The sequence below is a fragment of the Phaethon aethereus genome (genome assembly GCF_964289735.1).
Source record: "Phaethon aethereus genome assembly, chromosome: 8".
Lineage (NCBI taxonomy): Eukaryota > Metazoa > Chordata > Aves > Phaethontiformes > Phaethontidae > Phaethon > Phaethon aethereus.
This window is the reverse complement of record NC_138584.1, coordinates 34,353,064-34,376,232: the sequence shown is the minus strand read 5'-3', so window position 1 is coordinate 34,376,232 and position 23,169 is coordinate 34,353,064. Positions and strand designations below refer to the sequence as shown.

General features: G+C 37.7%; 1 protein-coding gene across 5 annotated transcripts in view; it reads right to left on the bottom strand.

The window, feature by feature from the left end:
* The window catches only part of LRRC7 (leucine rich repeat containing 7), a gene marked incomplete at its 3' end in the record, with an annotated part of 99,766 nt that extends 83,513 nt beyond the window's left edge, over positions 1 to 16,253 (bottom strand). For 4 of the 5 annotated variants that reach the window (XM_082003280.1, XM_082003282.1, XM_082003283.1 and 1 more), the window contains exons 1-5: positions 16,059 to 16,253; positions 10,005 to 10,122; positions 9,013 to 9,091; positions 8,185 to 8,274; positions 5,066 to 5,122 (exon numbers count right to left, since the gene is read on the bottom strand). In XM_082003280.1, coding sequence (XP_081859406.1) covers positions 5,066 to 5,122; positions 8,185 to 8,274; positions 9,013 to 9,091; positions 10,005 to 10,122; positions 16,059 to 16,247 — 533 coding nt within the window. In that variant the 5' untranslated portion in view covers positions 16,248 to 16,253. The remainder of the gene's footprint in view (positions 1 to 5,065; positions 5,123 to 8,184; positions 8,275 to 9,012; positions 9,092 to 10,004; positions 10,123 to 16,058) is intronic. The other variant, XM_082003281.1, reaches the window with a different exon arrangement.
* Positions 16,254 to 23,169: the final 6,916 nt, after the last annotated feature.

The window sequence follows — 23,169 nt, the reverse complement described above, 5'->3', positions numbered from 1 at the left end:
TTGTGTGTATGCATCTATATATGAAGGTATGTAAATGAGTTCTGATACACAACTGAAATGTGCAACTAACGTAAATGCATTTTTTTCTTACAAACTTGAGAAAAAACTTTACGTGGGGTTTCTTCTGTTTCACCAGACAAAACATTTCAGGCCCCTCAGGAGCAGGAAGCCTGCCAGAGTCTACAGAAAAGATATAAAAGGAATGCTCAGGAAAAAAGAAGTTCAGAAAAAACTAAATTAATTTTCTGCATTTGTCTTCAGAGTTTGGGCAGGCTCCCATGCTGCAATGCTTCCCCACAGTTGAGAGCTCTGACAACATGCATGTATGACACATAAAACCTCTCACACAGTGCTTCAGCGCTAGGTGACTGGGAAGTGTGTAACTAATGTCACAACAATTTTTAAATCATTTCAGGATAAGCCTAGGAAACTACAGACCAGTGACTTTGACAATTGTACCAGACAAATTAACAGAAACTCTTTTAAACAATTCAGGGGATACAAAGAGAAATATGACACACTGGGGAAATTCAACAGTTTTTGTGATGAGTAGGGATGACTCAAAATACTTCTGGAGTCTTTTGAAAGAGTCAAGAGTACAGAAGAGCTGGACAATAAAGTGTATCCTCATTTCCAAGAGATATGTACAAAGGTCCTTCACTGAAAGTTCTCAACCTAAACAACTATGTGACCAGAGATGGTCTTCACATGGATAAATAAATGACCAAAGACTGGAAAAAATACCAATTTTAAATGAGTGGGTAGAGCAGGAGAAGCTGCCAACAGCCAGGCTCCAGGCTGGGGCTCATGCTGGTTAGTTTGTTTATAAACGACACAGAGAAGGATGTTAATGAAAAGAGGTTTGCAGTCACCAAGTTACTCGGATCCTGCCATAAGAGTTGATCACTGCCACCAGCAGGACTGAGGGCAAGATGGGCCCTTGATGGGACCTGTGGGACTGTCAGTCTCCTACCACAGCTCGCTAAGTGGTTCCTCCTTTGCAGTCACCTCTGTCCCCGTGCCTTCCCATCCAGGTTGAACTACAGCCTTATTCAGCAGGATAGAAAGCTGGGAACTGCATCTCTCCGCTCTGAGAAATTACTCAAACACAGAATAATTAAACACTGAAGTACAAACCGCCTCATTTAAAACCCACTGAAGCTAACAGGAATCTGTCCACTGATTTTAATTGCTTCATTTTGGGTGCAAAATGACCAAAAACATCACTGGCCGTTGGAAAGCCTCACCTATAGCTTCAAATACATATTCAGTTGGGTAGTATCACAGAAGAGAATGCTACGGAGCTATTGGGAGCTGCGGTCTATAAAACACCATCCCAAGCTATTATACAGTAATATTACATGTTGTTAGAGCGAGTAAAGATAAAGTACACTTTATCCAAGCAGAATAATAAAAATTATCTTACTTTGTTCTTCAAGCCAAAAGATAACCCTGTGATTTAGGTGGTAACATTGTTCAAACGTAAGAAACTTGGTCAGAATGTCACAAATGCTTTGAAACATTTAACAGAAATTCAAGAGAAAAAAGCAGATTTTTCTAATTTTGCTGCACAAATTGAAGCTTTACTGAAATATTAAAAATTATTTACAATATTGGACAGAAATTTCAAAATATTCCTAAATATTTCCTATTCCTGGAAGCCGGTATCAATAATAATCTTTAATCAAATCATGTAAGAGAGAAAATAAATTACTGATTTTATAAAATGGTATTGTGAAGAACTATAGATTAAACATACAAATATTTTCAGTATGTTAAAAATATTTGTAAGCCTAGTAGCATTTTCTGAAGAGAAAGTACTGCTGAGAGAAAATAGGGACATCCTGCAACATTTTCAATGTGTGTCTCCAGCCCAGTATGATACAGCAAGACAGTGTTATTTTAAATGTTTGGTATGCTTGTCAAAAGAAATCAGAAGAATCTTCAAAGCATTTTATGAACAGTGCTTCACTGATTTTCTATTAGGAAAGTGTCTGGGAATACAGTGATATCTTTGGACATGTTTTGGATGCCATAAAATTATGTCAACAAATTCAACAAAGGGAAGCTTTCATTTTTTAATGCAAAGATGTTTGCATTAAAGAGGGACACTTTGGAGATCTGTGATCTGGTTAGAGAGCTACCTTTCAGCCAACTATAGTTAGTATTTACTTAATCTGATATTTTTGTAAATAATTTTAGGACATTTTGCATTCAGTTACTATGGGTACGTTTTACAACAATCTTGACTTGAGTTCGTATGAAAGACAGCAAAATTAGAGCTATGGTAAACACAAAGCACATTTAATTCCTGTTTATGCCAAAACACTAAATGTTTCCTTTAAAAATTCTTTATTCATATATTTTACAGCACAAAACGGATGAAAGAATATGATCTGCTTTTTGGTAACATCTTTTAAGATGCACTTGACATGATAATAGTACTGAGCACAAGTTACTTAAAACAGTCTTACAGTACACGACACATCTCTTTAAAAACCAAATTACAATATTAAAATTATTTATTTGCCTTCCTTTTGATGTCTTTTCTTACATTAGAGCTATTGGACAAACTACCAACATAAGATGTTATCTTATTCATAATATATCTAATACATTGTAGCATAAGAAAGACAGACTTTCCGTATATATCTGAAAGACCTGCATCACCTTTTTTGCAACTAAATTGTAAAATATATTCTGATTTATATCACTTCATTTCTTTTCCTAACTGCAGATGGTTCTATTGTAGACACAGTTTTCATGTCACAACTTTCCTTCTCTTATTGGCTGAGAAAGTAAAACAGGCTGATGTTTAACGTTTTCCTCTTACAGGGAAAGCCCTGTGAAGCCGAAACGACATACCGATACTGCTTTAGCTCTTCCTGCCACATCACCATGTCTGCATTCGCCCACGGCCTCACCACTCTCCTCCTCCCACGCTCAGCCCTGATCTTCCCAGGCCCACTCCAGTACGCAAAGAGATGCTGCTTTAGGTGAGTAACTACTCTCTTTTTGTAAAAGAGGCCAAAGTCACCCTAACTGAGAAGCAGGACATATATCCTCTAAATTAACACTCTGTAATATGTGTTAACTCCTCTCTATCCATTACACTGTGCACCTTTTTTTGCTCGCAGAGAAAACTGCTCTAGAGGATAAAAGAAGCCCAGAAATGGATAGATCCCCCATTTTTGTCCCAGTTGATGCAAAAATGGCCTTGTCAACTTTCTTCCTCTTACTTTATTTCATGATACAGTTGTCCCTTTTATCTATCAGTTTTAAGAACAGCATTTGCATAAGCAAAACCTTTTCCTTCCAGTTCGTCTCAGCAGGATATAGCAAAGCCTTCTGCCATAGCAAAGAGCAGAGAACAAACATGCCTACAAATAATGTCTCCCTTGGTTACAAGAATGAAAGAACTTCCTTACTTTCAGAATCATACAGTGGGAAAAGCCACGCTCAGCCACCTTAACAAACTTAGTGCTACTGAAACCAGAGGCCACTACGCTTAGGTATGAATCTTCCAAATGCTTGCCAAACTTGACAAAATTTGCCTGTTAAACACCATGTATCACAGAAAAAAAAAATATTATTTTTACCAGTAACAATGACACACAATCCCAATCCTGCTCCCACGGAATTCAGTAATACATCTGTTCTCATCTTGAGTGGGATTAGAATTAGACCAGAAATATAAAAATATTCTGTTTGATAAAAATGATTCTGTTGTGGAATTTTGATTCTTCAATCCTAGCACACACACATCCATTTATCCCAAGAAACACCTTCTGCATGCAAAGACTATGCAATTCCTTTCTAAAAGAGACTGATGTTTCAGAGGTAGTCTAGATAACACATACATACTACAGCACATGTATAGCTTTTCATATGATAAAGACCTGAAAGGTTGCAAATCTGCTGTTCTGAATAGGTCTCATTTTTTAAATGCAGATAAACACTTCGGTAGCAGATGGAAGCTTTTTGTTTGTTTGTTTTTCAAAATAGTAAATGTAACTCAGAACAGAGGAAATAGAAAGTTTGTACAAAAAAGTTTTTTCCACTGATATAAAGAATATTGCCTTTAACACAAAAAATAGCTTTCCTTAAAAAAAGGAAAGTGCTATGGATAAAAGCCCACAGGAAGTAGTGAAAATGTCACTATTGCCCATTATAGGCAAAAAGTCTGTGTAGATTTTGATAAATGCATGCTTGCTAAAAAGGGTGCCCTTTTAAAATGAGCTCAGTAATATGCAGTTCAGTATTAGCAGTGTTTCATAAATGCTGTGTATTGAGACCACTGTAAGTATCACTTAAAAGGGGGACATACAACCCCTGTTTCTAACAATCCACAAATCCACAGGTATTTTTTTTATTGGTTAAGATCCCTGTTTCAGGAAACAATTATATAATGCTGGTCTGAATACAAAACCATATTCCTTGCTTTATGCAGTGCAACTTCCTACATTTAGCATGGGATATGTATAGGTTTCTTTTTAATTTATATACTGTTTCTTTTCAAAATACCCTTTAAATGTTGGTCAAATTATAGCAACAAATTATAGCAACTTACTTTTTTGGTAAATCGTACCAAGAAACACTACCAAACTGACATTTCTTCAATACTCTGATGATACAGGTTTCTAAACAGTACTGTAAACCACCAAATACATTTAACTTCTGTACAGATCATATGGGGAGATTGTTCTACTGAGGTTACATTGAGTATGTTTTCAATACGTCAGATTACTTCTTGATGATGACAATACTGCCACATAATCACTGAGCAGGGTTATCTCATATGCTGTTTTCCAATTTTGTTTACATCTTATATTTTAAAATGTCACGTTATAGAATTTGGATGTTGAACTACAGTCAGCTAATGTACCAGCCTCCACTTTCCACTATATGTTCGCTTTTAGTTAAAAATCTTCAGTAGAATTCCCTTAACCCATGGAAAAAGTAACTCTTAACAGAAATGACACCATTGCATTTCTAGCGATAAAAATATTTTGCACTTTTGGAAATTTCAGGTGAAAGCAGCTTATGTAAATATTCAATCACTTACTTTGGGAGAGTTTTCAAGTGATTTTCTCTTAACTCCAAAATTCGCAACTTGACAAGTCTAGAAATATGATAGAAAATAATTAGTTCATTCAATGAATTGGTTCAGGAATCCCTAAGAATGATTTGAAAGTACTTATTTCAACAAAAAAAAAGAGTCCAAAGTGTCAATGCACAATAGTAAGATGTCCAGCTGTTGCGGGGCTGAATATGATACAAAATGTGTTGAGAACCAAATAGCCTCATGTAAGGACAGACAGCTCCAGATAAGGACCTGTTTGTCCTTATCTGGACTCTTCTGAAAAAACTTGACATGTATCTGTTTTTCACAGTAATTCAAAACTATTCTTATAATTAGGTATTTAAATATTATATATTTATAATTTTAATTATTTAAAACAAGGGAAACATCGTTAAAGTTAATTTCTCTCACACATTTCCAGATCTGTTAAAGGATAAAAAGCAACTGCTATTTAGTTCACAATTTTCATTTGCATTTTTTCAGCACTGAATTCTCCAGTCACACAGGCACATGAATACTACAGAACAGATCTCCATTGAATTTACTTCATTTTAAACAGAAGTAGGACATGTGCATAAGCGTTGGCATGAATTGGAACCTATACACAACAGTACTTCACAATTGCATATCATTGTGAAAACTCCAACTGGCAATATTCTTTAAGCCACAGGAATAATTTTAATGATGTAGAATAATGAGAAGGAAGGAGGACACATTAGGTAAGAGATGAAGAACCTGATGTATTAGAGTTCCAGAATTTTGGTCTAATTACCCATATTGTCTAGGAAGATAATTTGATAAACATGAAAGGATTTTGATTCATGTCACCCTTTTGCTGTGTCTTTAATCCCCAATTATCATCCATGTGGGGAGGAAAAGGAAGAGGATAGAAAACCACAAGGATGAACGAGGTCCTTACCTCTTCGTCTCAAATTGTACAACTCCTCTCACAGAAAATCTGGAGTATCAAATCAACAATTTTTTGGAGGTGCATTCAATGCATGAGCTGACCATGCCCAGGACTGCTCAAGGCCCATGTGAAACTGAGCAGTCCTGCATAACTAATTTGTAATTGTATCATCTTCTAAACAGAGGTGTCAGCCCAGAGTCATACTATTAAAGCTTTTAGGCTGATAATATAGTTTCTAAATGTGAAGAAAGTTTATTAAGGTACTTTTTGGCGAGTTTCAGCGATGTCATTAATACTGCTTTTCACATTACTCTACCTCTACAGTCCAGGTCCTTTGGTACCACAAGTGTAAACATGTGTCTGTGAGAAAAGTTAAAAAAAAATACAACAAAACTTTAAATAGCTTTGTCCAGCACACCAGTTATCTATTTCATGGAACCTCAGGCTTCCCTATATTATGCTCTTCTATAAAATGATGTTCTTATCTTTTTCCTACCAAATAAAGCAGAAAACCTTTCAAGTCCTACAGTTGTGCTTAACCAGGACTAAAAAGAACAACTTTAAATGAGAAATGTGGAGAGACGTTTTCATGATGTGCAGGTAAACTCCGCTCCCGACTTCATTCACATGGCTAAACGAGACTATAACAGACTAACTAAATGTTACTGTACCAGAAGATACAAACAAAGCACTAAAATTTGGAGAAGAGCAGTAAGGGAGATACAGTTAAAGAGCTACATGTAGCTAGCAAAAAAAAAAAGCAATGTCTGTATGCTAATGTGGGAAGCTTCGAAAACATGACAAGGATTTGTAAATGCAAGACACCAAACAGAGAATATAGGAGGCGAATAATATTAAAGGAATAATAAACACAACTGGAACTAGAGTCATTTTATTTAGACAAAATACGCATTTGTAAAAGAAAAAAAAAATTAGCGCTTTCTACTAAAAGGTTTAGAATAACAGCATGTCCTTAAGCAACAAAGATTATTAGACAAAGTACCAGCAAGGCTTTAGAAACACTTTAGAACACTACACATCTGATAAATTGCAGGGTATTTCATATATTTATTTTTTGTTGACATTTGAACATAATGTCTGATTCCAAACTGCAGAAGCAGGCTGTCTTAGGATTTATTCTGATATTCCAAACGTGCTTCAAATGACAATTTTTCTTCCTCTTTCTTCAACTAGGATTTTCTAAACGGTGTTCCAGCGTAAAGCCCAGACTCAGCCCTGGGTCAGTGACAGGCCCATCAAGCAAATGCTGATAAAGCAGCACTTTCTCAATGCCTGAGCATACCAGTGTCATTTCCAACACAAATTATGTCACCTCAGTATTAACTCTGGAGTGCTGAGCTGATGCTCCCAGTTGAACAATAAAACACAAATACAGGTAGCTGGATAGACTAGGAGAAAACTAATACTAGGTGAATTCTGTAAAAACACCATCTACTTTCTCTGTTAATCCTTTGTCTTCTGAGCTATTTGCCCAACTGGATAACCTGAGGGCAGAAAGGCTGACCACTCCCTCACCAGTGTAACAGAGGTGGAATAAACTTGGTATTTCTGTCAGACCTGTGCAGTGTAAGGATCCACAGGCTTCTACTGCCCTCTTAAAGGGCCACAGCAAATTGTGTTACCTTTGATTTTCCTCCCCCTCTGCTTTGTCCTTATTGAACACTTTTTGTCTCAGTTTCTACTGCATTTATTTTTTCTCTCATTCTACATCCTTTCTGCTCTGTTGTCTTTTGAGTCTTCTCTCTTGTTCTGGCTTTCGCATTTTTCCTTTGGTTACTCCACCACACTCAGTCATTCCTTTCTTCCCTTCTGACTCAAAATACTTTTTCTTCCTGTTCACTTTTCAATAGGCATAGACCATATTGTTATTTTCTGCCTTTGCCACAATTTAATAACACGTTTGATCAAGGACAGGCCTCTTCAAGTTCTATTTCTTCTCACCTTTTCCCCAAACAACCAAACTGCATCACTTCATCATAAAATTCTTGCTGACATAACATTCTCTCTAACAACAATCATTCATCAAAATAGGACTGAAAAGCCAAAATCTCTTCGTTTTTTTGTTTTGCTTTGTTTTGTTTTTAAAAATAATACAGCTTTAAAATGTCCCCTTTAAAGCCTAAACTGAGTTCATATGAAAGAGCAATGTGCTTTGATGACTAATTCTTACCTTCCAAAGTTAGCTGGAAGAAACTCCAAAAAGGCATCATTTAGATAGAGCTGGGTCAAATTTAGAAGTTGTGTGAAGCCATCTGGCAGCCTAAAAAAACAGTTAAAAGCTTAATGCTCACACCAAAGTTGCTATGGAAATAATAACGTATATTTAGAAAGAGAAAGATTACTTTCTCTCTCACCTTCTTTTTCTACCCAAATTCTCAAGAAATTACTTGTTACAGACAACATTTTTGCCCGTTCTCATCTTTTTCGCATTCCTATAACCACATGAAATGTAAATGCCTGGCACATTCAAGTTACATCAGCCCTTCCCCCCTTCCTAGCTGAGGGTTTTAAGCTAAAGGTGCGCGCTTGCTTGCTTTCGATTTTTTTTTTTTTTTTAAACTGAAATAGGGAAATTTCATCCTTTCATCTTCTTCACTCCATTTTATAAATCATGGTATTACAACACAGATTTTTTGTTACTATTATTGCAAGTTTTTGGAAGGTATAAGGGTTGCCAAGGTCCCAACCAAGAGATTACAGTGTCTGTGGATGCAGCATGGCTTACTTCCCAAATACATAAAGCACCAGCCCCTGTGTTTAAAAGGTTGCAGCTTACGGATTGCTTTGCCAACACTTTCTTTACTATGTGGAAAGACACCGCATTTGTTACATAGTACACAGATCTTTTCATAGATACATCAACCCTGGATTTAAAACAATTAAAAAGACTTTTAGATTAATCCTGCAAAAGAACATGATACAATGCCTTTAAATTTTAGTTCACTTTGTGTAAATTTTCTGCACTTGCAGTATACAAACACAAGCTACTGATACTCACTTAGAGACTGGATTGACACTGGCTTCAATAATTGTTAAACACTTACAACATTTAATATTTTCTGGAAAATCTTGAATTCCTAAAAAAAATTTAAAGAATTATTAATATACACATAAAAAATGTTTAACTTGTTTTCTTCATAAATGAGTTAATTTGGCATTTTCAGATCAGACAAGTTATAACAGGAAGAAGACATATATTTTAGTATTGTAGTCTAAAAGATGATACTTAAGCACTAAATAAATACACCAGAACAGATAATATGCCTTGTACTAAAACTATTATGTTAATGCTTGATTTATATAACCTTCTAGAGTTAAATAGTGACATCATTTATACTGATATTTGTGCTTTTCATTTCTTCCCAAACTGCTTATCTTTTTCTTCTTTGGCTCCCTCTCTTCTCAGGAGAACATACATACAATCCTGAGAGTCTCTAAACCTACACTGATAAGAAATTTGTCAAAATTTTCAAGAGTGCCTAAGCTTCATTTTCAAAACAAAGACACTTAAGGTTCAGATATGCATTTTAGGCACATAAATATGTAAAAGCATAATTTGGAAATGCACATCAGCAAATTAGTCACTGGCTATATAGATCCTGAGAGTAGTCTACCTGCAGCATTATATGCTTAAAAACATTACACAAGAGTCCAGTAAGTACTAAGCCACTCTTGGAAGTGGAATGGTTCATAAGTGCACTGATAAATGGTCTCCCACGCCCATTTCGAATGTTTATCGGTCACAGGTCGTCACAGCATACCGTGCTAAAGCAACCTTTTTTTTTTTTTTTTTTTTTTTTTTTACAGAAAAGTAAACGAGGTAGATATCTACCCAGACTTCTCAAAAGTGTTAGACAGGAAAACAGTACATAATCGAGAAAAAGAGCAAGTTTTCTAGAACACAAGTTTGTTAATCATTAGGAATTAAAACTTTATTATTGTTCGTATTCATTATAATTCTTTAAAATACTTATACTTTTGATTTCTTACCATTTTTACTGATATCAAGTTCTTTAAGATTAACTAAGCTAGCAATAGTGGTTGGCAGACTTGAGAGGTCATTGTCTGGTATACTCAGTTTGCGTAAAGCTTGACAGTTGAACAGTTGCTGCAACATAAAAAAGAGACTTTACAGTGTTTCAGGAAAAATATCAGTTTGGGATCATTATTTATACACAAAAGCAACAAATACCACAAAACGACATTTGCTACGTAAGAACTCAATAACCAAAAAATATTCTGAAAAGCCATTATTTGAGAAGACATTCTTACAGGCTGCTCAGTATTATAAACACAGCTTACACACAGTTGACAAGAATAATCAGAACAGTTGATTGGTAGCAGGAATGTTCAAAAAGAGCTTTCTGTCAAAAACTGCATATTCATTGCAATCAACGTTTTGTAGGTACATGATATTTTGTGTCATATCAAATGAAATTTTTTGTGGCTTGTGGCAAATTAAAATATTCGATTTTAGAATTTAATTTCATGATAAATTTCAAAATATTTTGACTGCTTGTAGAAGAATTTTGCTATCTTCAAGAAACAAAACACTTTGACATTATCAAAATTATATCTTCCTTAAGTCCCCCCCAATTCAGGACTTGATTCTAATTTTTAATTCAAATTCAAATTTTATAAAATGTCAGAATTTCCACTGCAAAAACAATCCTCCTTTCATAAATCATGTTGAAATCACCTATTTAACATCGCTGCTTTCCTCAAGAAATATCACTAACTCATATACCACCTCACACATGTAAAAATAAAACAATCATACTAAGAGAAAGCAGTCATGAAAAACTATTTCAGATTTCGGTGCATTGCTTTCGCAAGGTTACAGGTGCCACATATTGAAGAACAAGCAGGTGCATTTTGTAGATAGAGTAGCTTATAGCTTCTTCAAGCCCAGCGTGCTAGCAGGTATAAGAGAGAATGCAATATAATTGCTTGGCTTATTTATTGCCATGCTCCACATTCCTCAGCGACAGTACTGCGGAAAACCGACTGTGAAGAGTAACAGGGAAGGGTCGCGCCTGGCTACCCGCCTTGGTGGTATGAAGCCTGGTTTGTGCAGCCAGCACAGCGCCTTGCAGCTGGCCTCGCAGCCCCGGTACCAGTCCCTCCTGTGCTACCCATCACACTGGACTGCAGGCAAGACCTGCTTAACATTACCTGCTTCATGACTGCAGGCTCCGAAGGCATCGGTCCTGCCAAGAGTTACAAGTTACTAAACCCCGTAGGACTTTCTGCAAATATGAATTCACCAAATGGCACCAGAAAATTCAGTGGGTTCCACAGAAGAACAACTTCTCTTTGCAGGCATCTCACAAGGGTTCTTCAAATATTACTGCTATGTTTACACCAGATTTAGTCTTTCTTCAGACTTCTATGCCAGAATAAAGTCTATATACTCATCTGCAGGTATTTGAGAATGCATAATAATTTGATTGCCTAGATAAAAAATTCAGCCCAGTATCTGAAGAGGAGAAAATTAACACACAAGTGGCATGCAAATGCCAACCTGGTACTTTCCTTTAAGTAAATTCTAGATAATTTTGAAACTGCATTTTTCTGCTGCAACTTGCTATCATAATCCTTTAGAAAAATCCTGCTTTCCTTCAACATAATCTACTCTCAGAAAACTGACAGGAAAAACTTTTATTCATATTTTATATGAATAGAAGTGCTCAGAATGAGAAGCACCGCACCACAATCACTATCAATTGGCACCGAATACGAAAGGGCCTTTTTACTGAAAGACTTTTCAGAATGCCTTTGTATTGACAGTTTTTTTCATATTTCCTCTCACATGAAACGTACCTGTTAATTCTCAAGGTTGTACAACAGCCTCCTCCCCACCGCCCACCAGCTAATGCCAGCGGCAGGCAGAGAAGCACAATCCACTGCTGCAGCCCCGCTGCCCCGCAGCCGTAACACGGAGAACCGTTCCCATGCTGGGGCCGTGTATAGGAACAGCCACAGTTACTGTGCGCCCTGGAAGCCAAACCGAGTAACACATTTCTGCCTGCAGACAATGTTAATAAAGGGAGGTATCCCTCCAGAGAACAAGGAATTCCTTTCCAATGCATCTGAGGGCACCTACTTTTTCTCTTTTTTAAGGAAGCACATCATTTTAGACAAGCCTGGAAAGTAATGTAATTAACAGGCTCTAGGGTTTGCTCTTGAAATTTCTAGCCACGCTACTGCATGAGAACAAGCTGTAGACATTAGTAATGTTTGGCATGGGAAACCTGCAGAATTTTGGTACATATACAAACTATACCATGCTATTGTACCTGGAAAATGAAATTCTCAGTGCATGTTCCCAGCCATTCCCCTGAAGAATTATTTTTTTAAAAGTCAAGGAAGGCTCGCAACTTAAAGTTCTGACAATAACTTAACAGGCTTCTGAAATGGTGAATGCAGAAGCGTAGTAAAAAATATTCCCTCTAGAGTAATTTTATGATGTGCTGTTGTATCTCAAATAATGTAAGAGTATGAATACAGGTATGGAGGCCCAAAATTGCCCACTTTTTTTTACCCACTGGAATTTCAAAAGGTGTCTTTCTCAATTTCTAGTGCTTTATGGCCTTGCCATCATGATTTTGTTGTAATCACCATACTGTATTTCCATATACTACTTTTATTCCTTTCAGACTGGAAACCAAGTGGTGCTAATAGTGCTGTGATTTGAGTTATAACAATGGCCTATTATTCTGCATATTTCAGGTTCTTGACCAGACAGCAACAGAGGTTGTTGGCTTCCACGGCCACTAGAGAAGAATATGAAATTTCTGCTCTTTATTTTCCATAGGCGCAACTGTGAAATAGATTGGCTAACATATTGGGGGAATTTGATGTCAGGATTACAAAGAAATAACACTCTCTAACTTCGCAGAACAGAAACATGATTCCTTAGAAAAAGGATTCAATGCCTTTAATGGAAACTGTAACTTACATAGCAAACACGATGCAAAAGAAAAACAGTTAATTTATAATACCTACCCATCTATGTGAGCTATACAGTGATTACCTCAGTGATTACCTCAACACCTTTTATATATTGGTTGCATTGTTTGTTCTCAGTGAGACAATTAAGCATTAAGATGTAGCCTCTAACTTCAGTAGCATATTTAGCATTACTTGTATCTACTTTACCAACATGTGAGATGGCAAAACACAGTGCTGACTATTTCTAGAATTTGTTGTTAGAGACAGACAAATTTTTTCTATGGCATTAACAAGTAAACTAATTTTGTCGATTACAAATTAGTCCAGATTTTACTTTATATTTATAAGGGAAAACTGCTGGGGAGAATTTTCATCTCATTCATGTTTTTCTGGATACTGACTGCTAGTGACTCCACCTTCATCAAAATTGGTGTCCTTTTTTAGTAGTCATTGATTCATCTGACTCATACCAACAAGGACATATTTGCAGCAGCAGCTCATGATAATGAAGTCAAAGGCAAATAAAATAAAAGATTTGGCTAGATTTAGATGAAAATAGAGGATAAGAATTAAAGAACAATCCTATAAATCCTTAAAAGAAAAGCAAAATATTAGAAATTAGGAATTAGAAATCAATTTCTAATGAAGCCAGCAGAAAAAAAAGCATAATTCTGATACATAAAATGTGAGGTAAAAACTAAAAAAAAAAAAAAAAAAAAACCACAAAAAAAAACCCACACAAAAAAACAAACCCAAAACAAATAAACAAAAAAACCACACACAGAAACAAAACACAAACAAACAAAGCAACCAGAATGAGTCTAATGTAAATCAAGTAGTCAGTCTAATGCAAAAGAATTTATTGGTTTCTAGAGTATCATGTAGCAATGAAAGTAACTAAGGTAGATAAGGACTTTTTTTCATTAAATTTTTAAATATGATCAAGCATCTGGTGATAGAAAATTTCAAAAAAATATTGTAACTTCAGAGGCACATAATATTTGGTAAATAACAGAAAACTGACAAAATAAAATTTTCTCTGGAAGAAGTTATTTGAATTCATATTTAAAGAGAGGGGAAAGTTCTGCCTAAGGTAGGCCATAACATGCAATATAAAAGTTAATGTTATATAATATAATGCCATCTTAAGAAAAAAATGGCATTTTCTCTCCTAGAATATTAATTCAATAGTGAAAAAAAATCAGAGACATGCAGCAAAAACTATTTGAAGCAGAAAATTTGATAAAGAAATTAACTGAACTGTTTAATTTATGGTAACAATTAATAAAGGCTTAAGACAAAACATTATGAATGGTATAAAGAAAGCAAATTAACACTGCCATTAATCTTCTCTTATACAAGGCCAAGACTATGTTAAACGATGCATTTACTCAAACTTAAGACCAATTAAAAAGATTTCTTCAATACATAGTATTTGCTTCAAAATACTATTTATAACAAAGAAAAATAAGAAAAAACACAGATGCAAAAATAGAGTCCTATACATTTAAATCTCTCCAAGGTATGTACTTATCCAGTGTTTTGTTTCATAAATAACAAATACAAAATAGGTGATACCACAACACAATGCAAAGGTTTCATGAGCATGCACATTTCAATTGTGACTGACACTAACAACTATCACCTTCATCCCAGTTTCCTAATTTTGGACCCCTTACCTTTGGCTCTCAGTTTTTCCATATAGAATTATGGCATATTGCTCCTGTTCTATGCTCTGATGTATTTGTCTTCCATTATGCACTGCAATTTAGTTTGAATACCACAGTGATGCACACTTTCAAGAGCCCCCCCAAAAATATACCAAAAATCCCTAGCTGAATTACACACTTTATATATTCCTCAGTATGATGCTTCGGCAGCATAATTAAAATATACAAGGTTAATAATATATTATTATTAAAAGAGAAATAGTCCTGAAGGTATTCATTAGCAGTAAAATGGCCTCCACCACAATCCGTTTCATATTTATAGGGACAGAAAAAATATCTGGTTCTCTGCTGTCCTTTCTGGTAGCAGGAGAAATAAGGCGGTTCTCCATATAATTTTTCTGTGACACTTAAAAGATTGTAGCTACCCTGTCTTACCATCTGTAAAGAATTTCTTGATGGAGGGAGCAATCTTAAGCAATGAACCGTCATATCCTAATAAAGGAACCCCATATAATGGGGAAAGTACGTTTTCTACATTTGTAAATAGAATTTTCATAAAGTCTCTATGCAGTCTAAGTAAGAAATATGTTGAGAGATGATGAAGAATGGATTACAGTGGAACAATGTTTAATTAAAGACTCGTAAGCATCTTTCATTATTGTTCAGAAAAATTCAATTAAGGAATGGATTACATTACTTCATGCTTCATTATGTAGCTAGCACCTATTAATTGGTTTTTCCACTACCTTGTCCTCTTTTGTTTCCAGAACACTTAAGTTACAGTAACTTTTAATTCCTTATAGTAAACATTAATCAACAGAGGAACAGATTTAAAAATACTATAAAAGAAGTTTTACACAGGAAAGATAACCTAAGTAATCTCATTGCAGGACCTCATTTGCAGTTACAAAAATTCTGGTCATATAGCACTGACATTTCTCCCACACGGACAAATGGCTTATCCTGACAAAGAGCCTGCTTTTAAAAGCAGTGCTACAAAGGATCCAAATGTGAGATCACCTACCCCATATATTAGCGTACTCCTGGTCAAGGTATCAAATGCCGTATTAATTACTTGTCATGTAAATACTTCTTTGGAACAATTGTTAATTCCCCAACTTAAGACTTCATTGGCTGCCCCCAGTTCTTGTGCCATGAAGCAAGAAGTAGGTGGCCCCACTCCTCCCCACACAGTACCATCTGCAAGAAGGGTGGCTCAGCTGTTTGGGCTCTTCAGAGAGGGCAGAAAAAAATTTTGTAAAAATGTAATTCAATCTCTACAGTTAACAGCCACGACTCTTCCCACAGCAAGCAGGTCTCCTGGTCAAGAGCAAGCCCTATTTCAGAGCTGAAACACAAGCTGAATACACCTTTAAGAACACAACTTTGACATCTGTACTACAGGCAGAACACTGATTACCTTAGGTAGCTCTTCAATTTGATTGGCATCTAGGTAAAGCTCCTCTAATGTCCGTTCAAAGTTAAAAACCTCCTTTGGCACCTGCTGTAGGCCACAGTGAGAGTAATCTAACACTGAGACGATTTCTTCTTCACCACGAAAACACCGGCAGGGCACCAAGCGGCCGATAATTTTCCTTTTGGTTGTCATCTCCAAACAGCATACTGAAGGAAAAGGGGAAAAAACAGTTTTCTGAAACTATCAAAATTTTGGGGACTATTTCTTTAGAATTATTATCAAGATGGCAGTCTATTAAATACACTTTTTCCTGAGGGATATCCGTAGTCTGCCTTCTGAATTTCTTATTCTATCTTTCTACAAATTGTAGAAAGTAATTGTAAATTGTAAAAAATCTCACTTGAAGAAGTGAGATTTGCCAGCGTAATCACAAAAAGCATCTCAATACATCATCTGTTCCCCTACACTGGGACAGAAGAAAACATGCCAAGATCATCCACAACTGTTGCTTTCTTTAATGATGAAAATGAGCTGTGTAAATCCTACACATATGAATATGTTCATAAGACAAAGTACAAAACAACAACTGTGGTACTCCGTGTTTGGGTCCCTTGGTCAGTTTGGACTATGAGTCACTGAAGTGAGTCACTCAAAGCCATTTGATGTTCTGATTCGTGCCGACAAACCCCCTGTTGTATTGTACCTGATTTCTGTGAAATCAACAGTCCCTCAGCTTTCCACAGTTACTGCTGGAGTATATTCACTGCCTTGTCAACCATGTGAATAAAGAAAAGGATATGTAAACTTAACTGTTTACAAAACTAGAACAAAAGTAACCCAAAACCAGACAGTTTGTTTACCTGTCATGCAAAATATCAGTGGAGATAATATTGCTTAAGCCCTTATTTTTTCAAAATGTAAGATTAAAAAAAAATTAACTGGTCATATAATGCTCCATTCATGGATCTCTGTGACTTTTTTATCATGTAATACATTGATATTTTGGCACTCGAATGTTTTATTTCCTTTTTTACATTTTATTAGCACCTAAGCTGCCTCTAGCAATCCCAATGAGATGAGCACACAAACGCTGTCAGAACAAATACTGTTTTTTCATGTTCTTGGGAAGATTGAGATGTTGAAACAACCAACAGTGAAACTAGAGTGAAGCTGGTTATTCATTTGGCAGTGCCAATGACAGGCTTTCTGTTGACTGACTTTGGCTTAAGGGTAAAGCTTAAAACAGAGAAAAGGGTAGAGTAATTTTGTAATTCAGTTTGACCAGATGCCAAGTTTATGGGTATAACATAAAAGTTGTATCTTAACTACAGCCAGCTGATGCAATGAAAACATCTGCATAATACAGTGTACATAAACTTCTGAAAATGTAAAAATAGAACACATACAGGTATGAAAAAAGAAGCAATTAATTTACAAGCTAATAAATCAGAAAACCTGAAAGTTTTATTTCAGTTCAACGGTATAGTCTACTGCAGAACTCAAAGAGCCACACAGCTAAAATTTAAGGATACCACACACCACTCAAATTTACTCTGTGAACTTTGATTTTAAATGTTCTTCATTTAAATTCCTTACACCAGGAACACTAGATCCCCAGTCAGATTTCATACACAACACTGCAGCTGGACCTGGGTTCTTGACTGGCACTCAAAACTTCCTGTGATAAAGAAATGTCTATTTTAACATTGCTCCTAATTTTCCTCTGGAAATAACTCTATTGCCTTCACAGCTTCAAATCTGTTGGGCAATTTCGAACACATTTTGGAGGAAATGACTTGTCACCATTTTCTCAACTTTAAAAATTTTGCATTTGTCATTTTTTATTTAAGGCAGGAAAAGTCCCAACGCTCTGCTCCAAAGCAAGTCCAGTAGAAGAATGGCGCATCACACCAGAAGTGTTCCCAGTTCTCTCTCAGGTCAGGGTTTTTTCTGATTGCAGTGTTATCTGTTCTCTCCAAATCTTTTTCACTGTATCTGCTCCCACCACCATCGGACATCACATGCAATCAGCTCGTCTGGTCTCAGCAAGTCTGTCTTTGGATGCTGAAAGCAGCTTCGTTCATTGCTACTTAAGGTTAGTCACCTTGCACCACGTTCTACCTGACTTTTGGATCATCTGCAGTTGCAGCAACTGCTGACTTCAGCAAATCTGGGAAGCAGCAAGGAAAAGAGGCAAGGCAATGACAAGAGGGAAAGCTGCCAACATCAGCAGGGGTGCAGAAGGGGCCGCGGGGAAAGGAGGTGAAGCACACAGTGGCAGGCAGCCTCCAGCTGTGCTCCCCTGCCTGGGATGCCCAGCTGAGGCAGCCTGCCGATCCCTCCCCTCCTGGCAGAGCACCCCAGTATGCAGCAGGATGGACGTCCCCGCTGGGAATGAGCCAGCCGCAGCAGCTGGCCACAGGGAAGCCAGCACAAACCCCTCCCTGCCTTGCCAGTACTCCAGGATCCAAGGCGGGGCTAGAGAAGGAGTGCAGCCCAACCACTGACACCAACCTGCACTGCAACTTTAGCTCCAGAAATCTTCCCAAACAGCTCATTTGAGTGTACAAGATTGAAACAGATGAAAACTGTAAAAGCATTGGTCACAGAATACGTACTTCACAAGAAAAATGAAATTAGTTATGAAGCTGCATATCTCTGTATTCAAGCATAGGAAGCAGCATTTGTAACTATTTCAAAACTTGATGTAATAAATATAAATGCCCTTGGAATATCAAATTATTTGTAGCTTTTCAAGCCATTTGAAGATAACGAACAATTGAACAGCAACATGCACTTCAAAAACTACTCAGGAAAACGTTCTTCCCATAGGCATTACAAAGCACTTAGTTTTGTATTATTCTCCTCTACTGTAGGCATAGTCACAAAACAAACGCCACGTTTCATTTTAATAGAAACCCAGAACAATAACAGTATAATAGAAGAGCTAGGAAGTGTACAAATAGTGATGAGATAGAACTGTACTAAAAATAGCAATTACAACAGCAAAACATTCTAAGACACTGGGGGTTTTTTTGCTTATGTAAACAAAAGTGTTCCCATTATTGCCGTTCATAAAAATATCTGTAATTTCTTATTCAAAAGAAAGTTGTTTTAAAAATTAGAAGGAAAAACATTCAGAGGATAAATGAAAGTGATTTAATTATTTTGCCTTCCTCAAAAGCTATGTTAAGACCCAATTGTCATGACAAATTAGGTTGGTGGCATTAATTGGTTATCTATTGGAACTGTCCTATTTAAGGGGGAGGAAAAACAAAAACAAACCAGAATGTGATTTGGATAGATGAACAATCTGTATTTAAGAAAAGATCAACCCTAGAATAAGAAAGGTACTTGAACTTGAATTATGGTGCATTGCTAAGATTTTGTGAGAAAAATTAGTACAAAGTAACTCCACTACAGAAACTGCTGCTTATAGAATATTTGCTAGAAGAATGGCCATGGGAAAGTATGAACTTAAATGCAATTTGATAAGAAGTGGGTTAGCATGTGTCCATTGCTGAAAAATCTGTAAAAAAATTACCTGTGATTTATATTGTTCTTTGCCATTATTTCAGAAAGAACCAGTACAGAATTAAAGGACCTGTGGTACAATTGAAAGGAGTAAAATTTCATGCCCCGTGTACTAATGGTAATTAAACTTTTTACTAATTTCAGTATTATTAATTCCTACCCTGGACTAATTCCAGCTTTGGTAATTAGGCCTTTCTTACCTACATTTTATTCCTTTATAATTTTCATAACGCTTTTCTTTTGTTCTGATGGTTACTTACTGTAAGAGGATTGCTACTTGACAACCTTGGAAACAAAAGTAAGTCAGAGTCAACAGAAAGCCAGCCTCCCAGCTTTGGGAGGCTGAGTCACCATACACATTGCCGCTTTATAAAATTCCTTAATCCCTGTAAGTGATATAGAAAGTCTTCCTATTTCCTCATAGAAACACGAGCCACTGCTTAATGCTTTTCCCCATTTAAACTAGTGAAAGAAATGTAATTCTCCACAGCTGAGTATTAGAGGTTATTGCTCACCATATGTCACATGCTATACATTAAGACTACACACTCTAAAATATCTATATCACAGTCAAAAATCAAGAAATTTCAGGTTGTCTATTCAGTCTCCCAGGTAAGAATACTCAATTTGCAAAACTCATCAGACTCACAGAAATGCTCAGCAACTTGGAAAGCTATAAAGACTGTCCTGCAAAAGCAGTGGGACCCAGGTGGATTTTTCCGAAAGCAAAAGAACTAGGATGAAATGTACAACCTTTTTTTTTGTGATTCTGCTTAAGGAAATTCATTAATGTCTTAACTAATAATTAATTCTATACACCTGCATTCATAACAAATGGTAATGTACCATTGCATGCAGCATGGGCAGCAAACAGGAGGAGTCGGAAGCCACTGTGCTGCTAGAAAGCTATGACCTGGTTGCCATTACCAAAACTTGGTGGGATGAATCCCACGACTGGAGTGTGGCTATCGATGCCTACAGGCTCTTCAGAAGGGACAGGCAAAGAAGGAAGGGCGGAGGCATTGCCCTCTACATCAAGAAATGGATTGAGTGTGAAGAGTTGTCTCTGAGGAATGGACAAGAGCAGGTCGAAACCTTACGGGTAAGAACCAGGGACCAAGGCAACAAAGGGAACCTAGTGGTTGGTGTCTACCACAGCCCACTCGATCAAGGTGAGTCTATTGACAAAGCCTTCACTACAGCTGCAGGAGGCATCGTGCTCACAGGCTCTCGTCCTGCTGGGGGACTTCAACCACCTCGACAACTGCTGGAACAGTAGCACTGAGAGCAGTTGGCAATCCAGGAAATTCCTGGGGTGCGTGGAGGATAACTTCTTAAGCCAGGTGATAGACAGCCCTACCAGAGAGGATGCCATACTGGACCTATTGGTCACCAATGCATGTGAGCTAATTGGTGATGTCAAGATTGGAGGCAGCCTGGGCTGCAGTGATCATGCACTGGTAGAGGTCACAGTCCTGAGGGATAGTGGGGCAAGCAAAGAGTAAAGTCAGGACCCAGTCTTCACTGGTAGTTTCTCTTCCCACACCTCTCGAGGGGATGGACTGCAAGACGGGGACTGGAGGAGAAAAGTCCCTCCCACTGTAAGGAAAGATCAGGTTCGAAACTACCTGAGGAACCTGAACATGCACAAGTCTAGGGGACCTGATGAGATACACCCCAGAGTCCTGAGGGAACTGGCTGATGTAGTTGCCAAGCTACTCGCCATGGTATCTGAAAAGTCCTGGCAGTCAGATGAAGTCCCCGGAGACTGGAACAAGGGAAACATTACACTCACTTTTAAAAAGGGTCAAAAGGAGGACCCTGGGAACTACTGACCCGTCAGCCTCACCTCTGTGCCTGGGAAGATCATGGAACAGATACTCCTAGAAGCTATGCTAACACATGGAGGACAGGGCAGTGGTTCGAGAGAGCTAGCATGGCTTCACCAAGGGCAAGTCCTGCCTGACCAACCTAGTGGCCTTCTATGATGGACTGACCACATCAGTGGACAAGGGAAGAGCTACCAATGTCGTCTGTCTGGACTTCTGTAAGGCCTTTGACACAGTTCCCCACAACATCCTTCTCTCTACTCTGGAGAGATACGGATTTGATGAATGGACTGTTGGGTGGATGAGGAATTGGTTGGATGGTTGCATCGAGCATAGTGGTCAACGGCTCAATGTCCAGATGGAGATCGGTGATGAGCGGTGTCCTTCAGGGGTCCATACTGGGATGAGTACTGTTTAATATCTTCATCAATGACACAGTGGGATCGAGGGCACCCTCAGCAAGTTTGCAGACAACACCAAGCTGAGTGGTGCGGTTGACACATCTGAGGGACAGGATGCCATCCAGAGGGACCTGGACAAGCTCAAGGAATGGGCCCATGTGAACCTCATGAGGTTCAGCAAGGCCAAGTGCAGGGTCCTGCCCCTGGGTCAGGGCAGCCCCCAGTATTAGCACAGGCTGGAGGATGAAAGGATCAAGAGCAGACCTGCCGAGAAGGACCTGGGGGTAGTGGTGGATGAAAAGCTGGACATGAGCTGCTAACATGTGCTCGCAGCCCAGGCGGCCAACGATATCCTGGGCTGCATCCAAAGCAGCATGGCCAGCAGGGCAAGGGAAGGGATTCTGCCCCTCTGCTCTGCTCTGGTGAGACCCCATCTGGAGCCCTGCGTCCAGCTGTGGAGCCCTCAGCACAGGAAAGACATGGACCTGCTGGAGCGGGGCCAGAGGAGGCCACAAAAATGATCAGAGGGCTGCAACACCTCTGCTATAAGGACAGGCTGAGAGAGTTGGGGTTGTTCAGCTTGGAGAAGAGAAGGCTCCAGGGAGACCTTATTACAGCCTTCCAGGACTTAAAGGGGGCTTAGAAGAAAGATGGGGACAGACCTTTTAGCAGGGTCTGTTGTAATAGGGCAAGGGGTGATGGTTTTAAACTAAAAGAGCATAGATTTAGACTAGATATAAGGAAGAAATTTTTCACAATGAGGGTGGTGAAACTGGCCCAGGTTGCCCAGAGAGGTGTAGATGCCCCATCCCTGGGAACATCCCAGGTCAGGCTGAACGGGGCTCTGAGCACCCTGATCGAGTTGAAGATGTCCCTGCTCACTGCAGGGGGGTTGGACTAGATGGCCTTTAAAGGTCCCTTCCAATGCAAAGATTCTGTGATTCTATGATATTTCAACAATCCAGAAAAACAAAATAAAACACAAAGACACCTTTCCTCACAAAAGCTTAAAAATGTTATAACCTGTTTTCTGGATGTTTTTTAAAAAATATATTTTCTTGAATAAGATTAAAGAAACTATGAAAGAGGCGTAACTATAAACTGCTATTTATCAGCTTCATGCAAGCACCTCATTATCATTATCTGCAGTTTATTCTCTTATAAAGAAAATCCTTAATCTAAGAAAAACTAGTTTTACAGAAATTAATTACAATAAAATCTAATCTCTTCTCAATTAATGGATCTTTTGTGCAGTAAAACCACTAAGCTCTGCTTCTCAGTAATCACGAGAGAAGATGTTCTCTCTACCTATTTAAAAGACAGAGGCAGCGAAAATTGCAGTATGGCTCA